Consider the following 12,274-nt stretch of genomic DNA (forward strand, 5'->3'; position numbering starts at 1 on the left):
TTCATTGTTGTAAAGTGTTATTTTTGCAGTATCTTCATTCTGGAGGGTAATACGATTATGTTTATTATTATTGGCCTTTATTCTCTGCTCTATCAACTATTTTTTCAGTGCACCTACATGACTTGGTGACATCTTAACTGCTTACTGGATTTTCATGCATTGCTATTATACCGGTATCATCTGTGGATATACAGGCTACAGTGTTTTGTGTTGCTATGTATAAAGTGTAAAATACTGAGTCCAACACACTGAGTTCAAATCTTTTACTCCTTTACGTAGAATGTTCTGTTATTTGGGTAAGATTTTAATAGTTGACAAATTGCGTTTGGCAAATGTTGTTTCTGGTTTAGAGCAAACCTTCGTACCAGACTCTGTTGAACGCTTCTGTTATGTCTAAAAATAGGCATGTGCAGCATTTATGGTTTCCTAGAGCTGTTACATTTTTGTTAATTAGCCTGTGCTCTTATGGAATGTTTTCTCTAGATTTAAACTGGCAACCTGGCATTAATTGTTTACTGCTGAAAATCTCCTTGATTCTGATTATAAGTACGCGTTCCAGCGTGTTAGATAATATTGCAAGGAGAAAGATAGGACATTATGAGGAGTATTCGTGAATGTTTTTACATATAGAATTTTATGCTCAATTGAGAAATTTAAAAAGAAAAAGAAATTTTAGTTTATTTTTTTCTTAATCTCTCAATTGTGTTCCACTTTTGGTGATATCCTACTTTATGTTTATAATATATTTTATATTAATCTGTCGCCTGTATCGATTATAATTTTATAATTATAATTTTTTATTACAGTCATTATTTGATACAGTACAAGATTATTTGAAACTAGAAAGAATAGAAATGTTTGGCTTAAAAGCGAAGTCACTACTTTCCATGGTTAATAATATTTACGAAGAGTTTATTAAATTGTACCAACAATTTGGAGACGTGGCTTACGAAGTTTTAATGCCAGAAGAAGAACAATTTACTGCAGATTTAAATGAATTTTTCGCCTCGGTAAGCAATTTATTTACTAGACTCTTCGCTAGTTTCTGAATATTCTCTAGTTAAATTTAATAACTTAAAAGTCACGTTGGTACATAATTTTATTGAACAAACAAGTTTTAATTTTGTCAAGAAATATGTTTATGAATATTTTACCAGTAATATTTAATAACACGTTATGATGTATACAGAGTGTCCAGTTAGAAGTATTATCAGTTGTGTCAATTATAATTTTGAAATTACAATTCTCTATTAGAATCATTATTTGATACAGTAGCATGTTATACTATTCCATATGGCAATAAGCAATAAAGAATTTCTTAAATTTATCTATTCAATGAAGTTTCAATTTTTTAAATAAGACATATAACAATACAATAAATACTATCACAGATTTTGATGTTCTTATTAAATATACGTATCATTTGTTTCAATATTTTGATATATTCTTTCATGTTTTATATATTACATTTATAATTACATTGATTAGTACATAATTTGAGTATTTATTTTCTAAAATGTTTATTTACCTGTTACTTTACATGTTTACTAATTAATAAAAATTCTTCCTGAAATAAAAGATAGAGCAGTTTGATCGACGATTGGCAAGCATTTTCGACCAAGCATTTGCTGAATGTTACAACTTAGAGTCGTTCTTTAAGTTCGTTTGGATAATGGGCGTAATTGCCAACAGACCTATAATAATGGCCCAATTGTGGCACAATTATGAAGAAATAATTCAAAGAGTAGATCGACATTTCAGTGACATTAAGGTAGGGCTGAATTATATATTATTGTATTAAGAAATTAATTTTTACTTCTAATTAGTAAGAATAATACTCTGGCTTTAACAAAAATGACTTGAAATTATTCATATTTTGTATACAAAATGAACTGTAGTTTTTTATAGGGTAAAGTTTAAATGCTCTTGATAATAATTTTAATAATTTCTCATATGGGTATATTGTTATATGGTGATCTAAGTCTCATAATTTCATCATAACAGAAATTGAGAAATTTATTAATCAGATAATATAAGAATTTACATAAACTTAGATGAATAGAAGAAACAACAATGAATGTGCAATTTTAAATTAAATTTTGAAACCGGTCATTTGACTGGGTCTGGCAAGATTGGTGTTAATAACGTGTTTCAACTATTAAAAGTAACATTCATTTAATTTCATAATCAATTAATTTCCTTATTAATGAATTGATTAATCGATGAAAAATAATACATGTTAGAAAATATTTTTGCTTTTTTATTTTATTTTAATTTTTTATTTTAAATGTTTTAAAATATTTTAAAAAATATATTAAGTGAGTGAATGAGTGAGAGAGAGAGAGAGAGAGAGAGAGAGAATGCAACAATAACAATAAAAGCAAAATCTCGTTTTAAGAAAGATATCAATGAACTAATACATATTATTTATATATATTTCTCAGTCTGCTATGCAATCATATTGCTGTATAGAATTACATAAAATTATATGCAGAGAAAATTAAAAAGAAAACATTCCAAATAGAATATAACAATACTCTACATGTGAAAGTTATCATTTTTGTTATTATTGTCTTGAACATTTGTATAAGTATCTCTGTATCGGTGAAAATTTGAGAAGAAAGATTGCCATAAAATTGACCTTGTACTTGAAGTTCAAGTCTAAATTCTTTTTTATTGCATCGTATCCTACTCACAATGAGGACCAAACATCTTCAAGGATCCTTTGCAACTGAACCACTCTCTTGAAGAAAAGAATGTTAAAGATTAGTTAATTTTACCATTACCAGACTCACTTTTCTACATTCCATTTTCTTCTTAAGATTATTTAATAAGGCTTTAGACGATGAAAATCGCACTTAATGCGACTCGATAACGATTTTTCATCCACATACTTATCCAAGCAAAAAGATAATAAATAAACGAAATAAAAATATAATTATATACGTTGCACGATTCTCCAGTGACATTGCAAAGAAACGATTAGGGTAATTACAAGTCTGTAAATATTCATTGGCGACTAAAAAATTGTTTATCAGCGATAGCTTTGTTATTTTTCCTGTGCGTTATTAAACATTATTGATACGAAGAAACCATTAACTATAGTTAATGGGCAGTCATAAGAACTAAGCAAAATGGTATAAAGTAAAATCGGTTATCAATTAGAATTCATCTGCAACTTTTTATAGGCAATAAACAATTGCCTCATGTAAATGGGTTAATATCTTATAAGAAATATTACGAGTTGTTAATTATAACAAAAAGTTTGTTTTGTAGGTGTTATTCGACAAGAATTTTAATTCCGGAAAAAACACCGAGCTTTCGACATTGAATTCGTATTTACCTGTAGTGAGTGCTTCCCTGTTTTTTTTAATGAGACTTCGTAAGAGAACTCTTCTCCCAATTGAGTGCATGAAATTAATTGACCATCCTTTAATTAATGACAAAATGGAACATGTACTCAAAGACAAATACGAAGAACTTGAGGTAATATGCGATAAAATAATAATAAATATTAAAGTATATATAATAATAAATTATATATAATATATAATATAAATTATTAAAATATATTTAAGCACGTTTAAAGCTTGCATTGAACTTGATCAATCTCTTCTTACAATACTGTTTCTTCTTATCTGATTTTATCATGGATAGAACGTTTCCTTGTGTGTTTCTCTAAGATCTTCTTTTCATTGATTTACAATAATTTGTAATTGATCAGAATATACAATAAATAACGACGGTACAGTATATTTATCATATCGATAATATTATATTAATTATATTTATCTCTTCAAGGCTATTATTGACGAAAAGGAAAAAGAAATATTTACTGCTTGGGCGGAGAAATTGCCAGAAATTTGGGAAACCCATTTAACGAAAACTCTTTTAAACGTTAAAGAGGATCAATTGCTGGAAACGAATTTCGACTTTGCTTTAAGAACTGCCTTGAGAGAGATTCGTTATATGATAATTGCGAAGATTCCTGATCTTTCTCAAGAAGCCATAGATTTTTATAATAGATCACAATTCTTCTTTATCAGCACTTACAATCTCAATCTGATAGTGAATTGGTAAGTCATGCTTTTATTCTTTTAGATATATAGATATAGAAAAGAAGGAAGATATCTCAATTTGAGGCGTATATTTTCTTCCTCTTTTTTTTCTATACAGTTCATTCACAGTTTATAAATCACAGAAAGATAAAATGTTCTCTTTTTTTGAAGAGACATTTGAAAATCATTTTGGTATTTGCATAATACTATTAGGTCAGTAACAGCGAGAGAATGTACAATTAGGGGCCACAAATCAAAACAGCCATGAAATAACAATTATTTTTTCGACTGAAATGTTTTTGGTTGCGAATAATGATTGTAAATGACCGAAAAGTATTTTTCATTCTCGATTACCATTATCGACGAGGGAAATTTATTTCGGTAGATCGTAACAGTTATTGGCATTTCCATTGCACACAGTAGTTATCGGAGAAGAAAATATCGTTTTGATTACTAACAACCATAACAACCATAATAAATTGCAACAGAGCGAGTTTTGAAGAAACTTTTCGTTTCATAGAAAATTATATTTATCAACCTTCTTATTTGCAATAAAATCATAGATTGAAATTCAATTTAGCAAACATAAATTTCTCGACGTTTTCGTGTAGATCGTTTTTTCTTTAGCTTCTTTCAGACCAACAAAAATACCGTTTTAGTGCGGATACGGCGAATTGTCTCGGTGAAGTGCAAAACAACGCTTTACAGCGTTATGAGCAACTAAAATATAATTTCTGGCATCGATAACTATTATTAGCGATAGAATTTGCCCTAATCCTCAATGGCCTGTTAAATATTATTATGACAAAACAGCTTCCTTTAAAAATCATGCACAAGTCTTGAAATGTAATTGAACAAAAAGCAAAGAAACAAAAGGCAGCATCGCGACAATATAAAAGTAAAAATATATGAGATTTATACCTTCATTTATCATTTACAATAGACAGATATCTTTGAATAAAATAGCTTATTATAAATAGAGTCTCTGATTCTGAACATGTACTAAAAATACACGTGTAGTTGGTTAATACATGCAATAATAAAAAATATATATATAATAAATATAAATATATAAAAATAAATAATATAATAATAAATAAATATATATAATAATATAAAGTATATTTTATATTATTTTGTTATATTATTATATTTATATTATATTATTCACTATACTATATATATGTATATATATAGTATAAATATAATATAAATGTATATATACATATATGGAAGTGTAAGAAATCATCAGATTCAAATTCTAAATATAACATTTTCTGCTATTCCGTTGGTACCCTGTAATAGCTTGAAACCCTCATGGTACTATTGAATTTACCAAGTTATATGTTCATTAAATATTTCTACATTTATTTTACAGACTAATTCTATCCAAAATTTTGATATAGTTAATAGCAAGTACTTTGTATAACTAATTGTCCAAACACCATTAATATGTATTAGTATTGATGTGATCATACTAGTGATAGCAGTGATGGCTATGGTACTGCTGCTACATGTTTGTCGTATATATTTTTCGATGCATTTTCTCATATTTTCTTTTTCGTTGTTTATCTAAAATTTTTATATCTTCGTGCAAATCTGATCAATTTTCATATATTAGGTTGTCCAATAGATGCACAATATTTTATGTTTTATGTTATTTTATTGAATCATGTATTTTGCAGTAATAAAACAAAATACATCATACATAATTCTATAAAATAGTATAAAACAAAAAATGTTGTGTATCTATTATTTCCTCATAAAACGAAAGAAACTTTTGAGACAATCTAATAGATAATTTCACATACATTTAGAAAGTAGGCCTGCACTATTTTAAAATAGTTACATTTCAATACTTTCTTTACACTTTATATGCTCTGTGTTTCGTTATCCATTACCTTACCTTACCTTAGCTTTCTACATATTTCTTGTCTCCTAACGTTCAAGGTTTCGCCTCGTCTGAATCCCTTTGCTTATGTTTGACGACTAGGTTCTCATGAAACACTATTCCTTTATCATTTTGTCACACTGATATTTATATTGTTCGATAAATTGAAATTCATATACAGGCTGGTCTAAAAATCAGCATTTCTCACGCACATATTTTCATATTTTTCTTTTTCATTAATCCTTTTTGCAGAACAGACAAGGGTAGCTACTGATGACGTGGAAAATGTATTTTCTCAGTGAACGTCCATTGCACCTACACTTAGGACGTCTATTAAGATCCCGAAAGTAGATATTACAAGTGTTACGCAACGTAACGCGACATTGTAACAAACTAGTACGTATGTATGCAGCAGATACGAGATTTTTGTAATGTAGAAGAGGTGATTGTTGACAGACTCGTTGCACAACCAGGAAAGAAAGTCTTGTATTATGCGAACGAATAATTTTCCCATAATTTGGTCATTTCTGATAAACTCGGTTGTGTGCAGAAAATAATTATTATAACAAAAACAGTGCAACCAGGTATAACTTCAGGACACACGCTGATTGATTCTTGTCAGAAAATTAATTTTCTGATCAACACCGAATGTCACGACGACTCTTTGATGCGCCTTCTTCTTGTAACAACGGGGTGGTAACCAACCAAATGGCTGCGAGATGTTCTTGCGAAGTCGTGTTATTCCTCCAGGTCAGATAATCTGAGCGACTTGTATCATCATAATATGGTTACAGCATACTCTTCAGAGATATCGGGCTTCTGCCACGTCCCTCGCTATTGGGTGTAAAGTAAACTAAAAATCTTAAATGCAATTGCTCATGTCCCCTTCGCAGATCCTAAAGTTGCAGATAAAAAAATATTTACAGAGTTTAATTTAAATAATTTACAAAATACGAAATATCGAAAAAATTACGAAAATATTTACAAGATTTACAACCCTTGCCGAGGAGCACCCTACGTGGTTCATTAAAGTGTTAATAACGTGTTAATATCCCTACGCCTTCTTCAATCTTAAGATTACGCTTCGATAGCAACCTGATGTAAATATGAAACAGTTATTAATTCAATAATACTTGAAATGTGATAATAATTTACGAGCGTATCACTGAATCGCACTTAAACAACTTGTTCACATCCATACGTGTAACATGTAAAATCATTATTTGTTTTTCATTAGTAGTTTAGTTAGTAGTAGTGAAGAGAAGAATTAGAAATGAACTTACATCACTTTCAAAAGAAATTTTTACGCAATTTCATTTATTAATGAAATTTCAATCGATTAGAACAGACAAGCATTTTAAGATTCGAATTGTAAATTGTTTACAAATAGGAAGGTTGCACGAAAGTATACGTAAATCCATGCTTCCATAAATTTTTCCAAAAAAGAACCTATACCACTTTCAAAATAAACGCCCCATATGTATAATCAAAATCATAATAATGTACGATACTTTCCCAATGTTTTGGCTCGATCGATGGTTTTATTTTCGCTGAGTTCTACGATATTAGTGAAAAACATCCTTTTTAATATTGCTATAGTTGTTCATATTGTTTTATTATTATAGTTTATTATATATTATTCTTTTATAATATATTAATGCAGTTGTTAATATTGCTACAGTTCACGAAAAAATAATCAAAACGATGGTAAATTATAGAAGCACAATAAAAGCTCATAGCATCCCATTGATTAACAATTTATATAACCAGCACACGGACAACACTTCAGGGAGATCATCCGCTATATCTGATAGAAAGATAGAATTCGCCTGTAGACGTTTTCCCAATGGAGAAATCGTCTACGTGATATTCAATTCAATACTAAACGTAAGAATTTGTCTAATGTCCACGTAGACAAATTGTAAAGAATTTTGAAGCTGAAAAAAGAAAAAAAAGAGAAATGATCAGAACATAATTTTGCCAGTAATACATATGTTGAAACAACCAAATATTTGAATTAATTTCTTGCCGTAACATCAATATTCTTCATCATTATGTAATCATCAGAAAAATCGCATTCCGTTCGTGTCTTATACTTGCTGTTGCAATCACATTTACTTATTGCCTGGTTATTCGTAATGTTATCGGCTACTTTCACGGATTGTAAGCAGGTCTCGTTCTTCGCGTAACTAAGCATTTAGAAGGACATATAATTTATCATTAAATTTGCTCAACTGAATGGGATCAAATAAAGAAGAACTTTCATTTTGCGTTGCTGCACAATAAACAGTATTGTAACATAAGTTTCTAACCAGGTAGCTGTTTTTTACAAGTATATTCGTCGTGAAGAAATGGTGCAATATTTTATGTTATGATGAGCACTGTTAGTTATAAAATTAAAAAATAATACAGTCGTTTAGTTACAGTTTAATTTTATATTATTACAGTCACACATGCTCTGTTTATGATGAGTATACTCGTCGTCGCTTACTCTTTGCGCCAAATTTTACTCTTCAAAGTTTTCAAAAAGCTCGCAACAGTTAACCAGTCAATTGTTAAATTTTTATCGTGATTTTATAGTTCGGCTTGAATTCTTTGGATTTTATTGAAATCAAATGTTACGTTCTCCAACATATTTTCACAATCTAATTTTGAAATTACCAGGCAAGACCATAGACGATGTAGAATAATACCGTCCGCTAGTTCTCTGCCTGAAATTATGTGCATATTATTGTTAGGATACATGTATTATTAGGATATTATGTTTATATTATTTTTTTTCTTATATTCACTTGTAAATCATGCTTCTACTATCTTGCCGGAGAAGCAGAAAATACCCTGTATTATTATATATCATATATATTATTGTATTATTATAATATTTAATATTTAATATTAATATTATTATTACATTGTATGATATGATATATAATGTAGTATATAATTGTATAATATACAATAATATAATACAAAGACGTATTATATTATAATATATAATATAATATACATCATATATAACATATATATGTAATTTGTATTATATGATAATATAATGCGCCTAATTTTAGATACAAGTCGCTAGACATCCCCAAATAGAACTCCAGGATGTGAAAACGTGACCAAAAGTTGACCACGTTGGAGATAATCTGCCTTCGATACGTGACTGTCGCACAATCGACTGTAAAACGATTCGTGCGTGGGCAGACATGTATCGCACAGTTTATCGTAAGATGTTAGGTAATCGTATGGAAAGACAGCTTTCCTGGTGAGAAATTCGAAATCGCTTTCTGGAAGATGTTTAACCGCGATGTTTCGTACGATACGCAATTTACTCTTTCCAAATATGATACGAATTTATCAAGACTCCATAAATTTATCAAGTTCCATAAACTAAATTAAAATTTCGCTTTTTCTCCTTTCTATGAACGCCTTATGGAATTTATATAATTTACACCGGCAAATAGCATACATTACTAATCGCACGTCGTTTCGAGAACTTCTTAACCTTATTATTATCATTATTATATATATTATTATTTGCTAACCTTACCAGCCCCGGATTCAACATAGGATTTAAAATCGTAAATTCATTGTTATTTCTTTTGATCGTCTAATTTTATGTGAATTCTTTTGTCATCCGACTAATCAATTTCTCCATTTTTGTTAACATCAGGTTTACGTGACAGTTCGAAGTTCACGAGAAAAATTAGCCGTTTATATTTTTCTCCTACCATTTCTACTGCCTTTCTTTCATCTAACAAGACAGATATGTATCGTAATGAATCTCCTTCGAAACTTTCTAGTCTCGAAGCTTTCTACATATGTGGTGTATTTTATTATATTAGATTATAATTTATCATATCAGATTCCACGCAATCGAAATGTCTGTAAAACTAGAAAATAATACAAGAATTATTATATCAGAATTATTAAGAATACAAGAATTTACATAAAGTTAGACGATCAAAAGAAATAACAACGAATATGCAATTTTTAAATAAACTTTGAGACCGGTTATTTCACCAGGCCTGCCAAGCTTAGTGTTAATATTCCAACTGTTGCATTACACGATTTATTGCACGAATTACTTCTAAATATTACACGAGCGATTACACGAATGACGTGTATGACATCATGTCAAATGTAAATATAAAACGTAAAACGTAAAATGGTAATAATCGCGAACATTTACATCGTTTGTTTACTACAGTTTTTCACGCTCGTGGCACCAGATGGCGCGATTGAAATCTGTCCACTGTTCTTTCGTAAGATGATTTACTGAGACGATCCTAAAAGTTTCCTAGTTGATCAATCTGACGCTAGGGGAGGCCATTGTCCCTATCGCCACCCACACTGGTAATCATGGTCCGAAGGGGGCGGCGGTGGTGAGACCCGAGGCTGCCTGACCGCCATCACCCTCCGCCGCGTTACCCAACAAGGGTGAGAATTTTTCTCTTTCTCCCGCTCTGCCCGCTTCTTTACGAGCATAACTTGCTCGCAAAAGGAGCGGACAACTTCGTAAAAAAAAATCTGGTAAGTGCCGTCGAAAGATGATAGTGTTTTATTATTTATATATGCGCTCCATCCTTAGCTAGGGGTGTGCTAAACGTCTCTCCTTTCATACTACAAAAAAGTTTTTTTTTTTTTTTGTTTTTACGTGGAGGAAATATCTTCATAGACTACTTTCTAACACTCTGCGGTGGGGCTCTATGATCACAGGTAGAAGGTAGTGCCGAATTCTTACCGCCTAAAACCTCCACGAAGATGGTTTGTTTTGGTTGGGTGGGTGGATGGTTTGTTGAATTAGAACCGTGAGTTGATAACGACTCGGCTGCTGGTGCTTATTGTACGCAAAGACTTAGGTTGTGCGCTTGCATATAATATCACTTGTGTGACATTTTGATTTGTTTCCACCCTTTGTAAGAAGACACCAGGGCGAGGATCGAACTCACACGCGTAATCTTGACTGTCTGTCCTCGACGAGCGTAACAACTAGCCCCACAACAAAATTCGACCTAAATCGCGTTCAAGTATACTCAACCGCGTTAGTAAACAATTCTTATTCAGCTTCGTATTAAATATTTATTACCGTGTAAAAGTAGTTAAAATACGTAATATAAAGGTAATTAAAAAAAATTAGAATTTCATGAGCAATTGTAATAAGTCAAGATATTGAATATCAAAATGAAAAAGTGTCTGTATGAAAGATGATCGTAAATCGACGAATTACGCGATAAAATACAGAAAGCAGTCACGTTAAGGTGATAAGTCGCAAAGTTAGGAGCAAATGTTATGAACATCGAAATATGAATATTGTTGCGACCGTTCACGGAGAGACGCGGTTGCGAGGAAACGCGTCAGCGAGAGTCGTAAATTCTCGCTACGATTCGGTTAATCGACGCCGCGAAATGGTTGCTCCCCGCGTTTCGTTTAGGATAACCGGGATGATTCAATGAGTGCAACTTATTCTACTATTGTAGAATAAATATATATATTTATATCAGAATAACACTTACAGTTTATATAAGATATCGGTTTAAATGGTGTCGGAGGTTACCACTAGAGTGTTCGAGTTAGATATTATACAATGTGATTAATTTGGACGCGACCGTACAGAGAGTTTTCGACTGCGACTGATCGGTTCGAATGTTAGATTGCGACTTTACGATGCTTCTCAGTGAGTTTGCTGGACTGAGCGATAGTTGTAGACGTAGTGACTGATTTGAGGACGAAGACGAACTGACTTGATCGTGACGATGCTGTGTCGGAGGTGAGCTAAGGAAGGGTGTGTCTAACGCACGGAACCATCTGATTTGTTGATGACAGTTTTTGGTTGGAGAAGTGAGGGTAATAGAAATTGTTTCTATTGGTTAGTAAGACTATCGATGGACTAGGAAGGGTATTAGCCACCCTCGATGGAAAGTTGGGAGTAGGAGACATCGCACGTGTGAACACTTAGCGTTCACGTGTTTTCAAGACGTTAACCAGAAACCTTAGAAAACGCTTTCGTGGAAAAGTCCTTGTTTGCGATGAAAGACTTTCGCCAGAGTTTTCTGGGATTTATAGTCAGGCTGCGAGTGTTTTCAAGAGTATGCGATAAGGATGTGCGGGCATCTGGCTGCCATCCGTCCGCGATGTGAGGTCCGGCTCAGGTAGAGAGTCGGCCGACGTAACAAATATCGAATATTCCATAACATATGGCAATAGCAACTGCGTTCACTTAGATCATCACCGATATTTCTAGAATTCAGGGAAAATATTGTTTATGAAAGATACCGAGAATTGTGGTAATGGTAGAATTCCAATAATAAATTCTTTTCTTGGC

General features: G+C 31.4%; 2 protein-coding genes and 1 non-coding gene across 3 annotated transcripts in view; 2 read left to right on the forward strand and 1 right to left on the reverse strand.

The window, feature by feature from the left end:
- The first annotated feature begins 661 nt into the window (after positions 1-661).
- Positions 662-9,068, forward strand: LOC132915296 (dynein axonemal heavy chain 17-like). The gene is made up of 6 exons (XM_060975102.1): positions 662-1,010; positions 1,580-1,771; positions 3,277-3,486; positions 3,802-4,076; positions 5,520-5,559; positions 9,018-9,068. The coding sequence occupies exons 1-6, from the start codon at positions 855-857 to the stop codon at positions 9,066-9,068; spliced, it is 924 nt and encodes a 307-aa protein (XP_060831085.1). The 5' UTR covers positions 662-854.
- A 1,403-nt stretch (positions 9,069-10,471) lies between these two features.
- Positions 10,472-10,578, reverse strand: LOC132915387 (U6atac minor spliceosomal RNA). The gene has a single exon (XR_009659845.1). It is a non-coding gene; the product is annotated as a U6atac minor spliceosomal RNA (small nuclear RNA).
- A 135-nt stretch (positions 10,579-10,713) lies between these two features.
- Positions 10,714-12,274, forward strand: part of LOC132915297 (dynein beta chain, ciliary-like) — a 51,296-nt gene continuing 49,735 nt past the window's right edge. The window contains exon 1 of the mRNA XM_060975103.1: positions 10,714-10,760. Within this exon, the coding sequence (XP_060831086.1) occupies positions 10,714-10,760 (47 nt within the window). The remainder of the gene's footprint in view (positions 10,761-12,274) is intronic.

This window comes from Bombus pascuorum, chromosome 16 (genome assembly GCF_905332965.1).
Source record: "Bombus pascuorum chromosome 16, iyBomPasc1.1, whole genome shotgun sequence".
In the NCBI taxonomy this organism is placed as follows: domain Eukaryota; kingdom Metazoa; phylum Arthropoda; class Insecta; order Hymenoptera; family Apidae; genus Bombus; species Bombus pascuorum.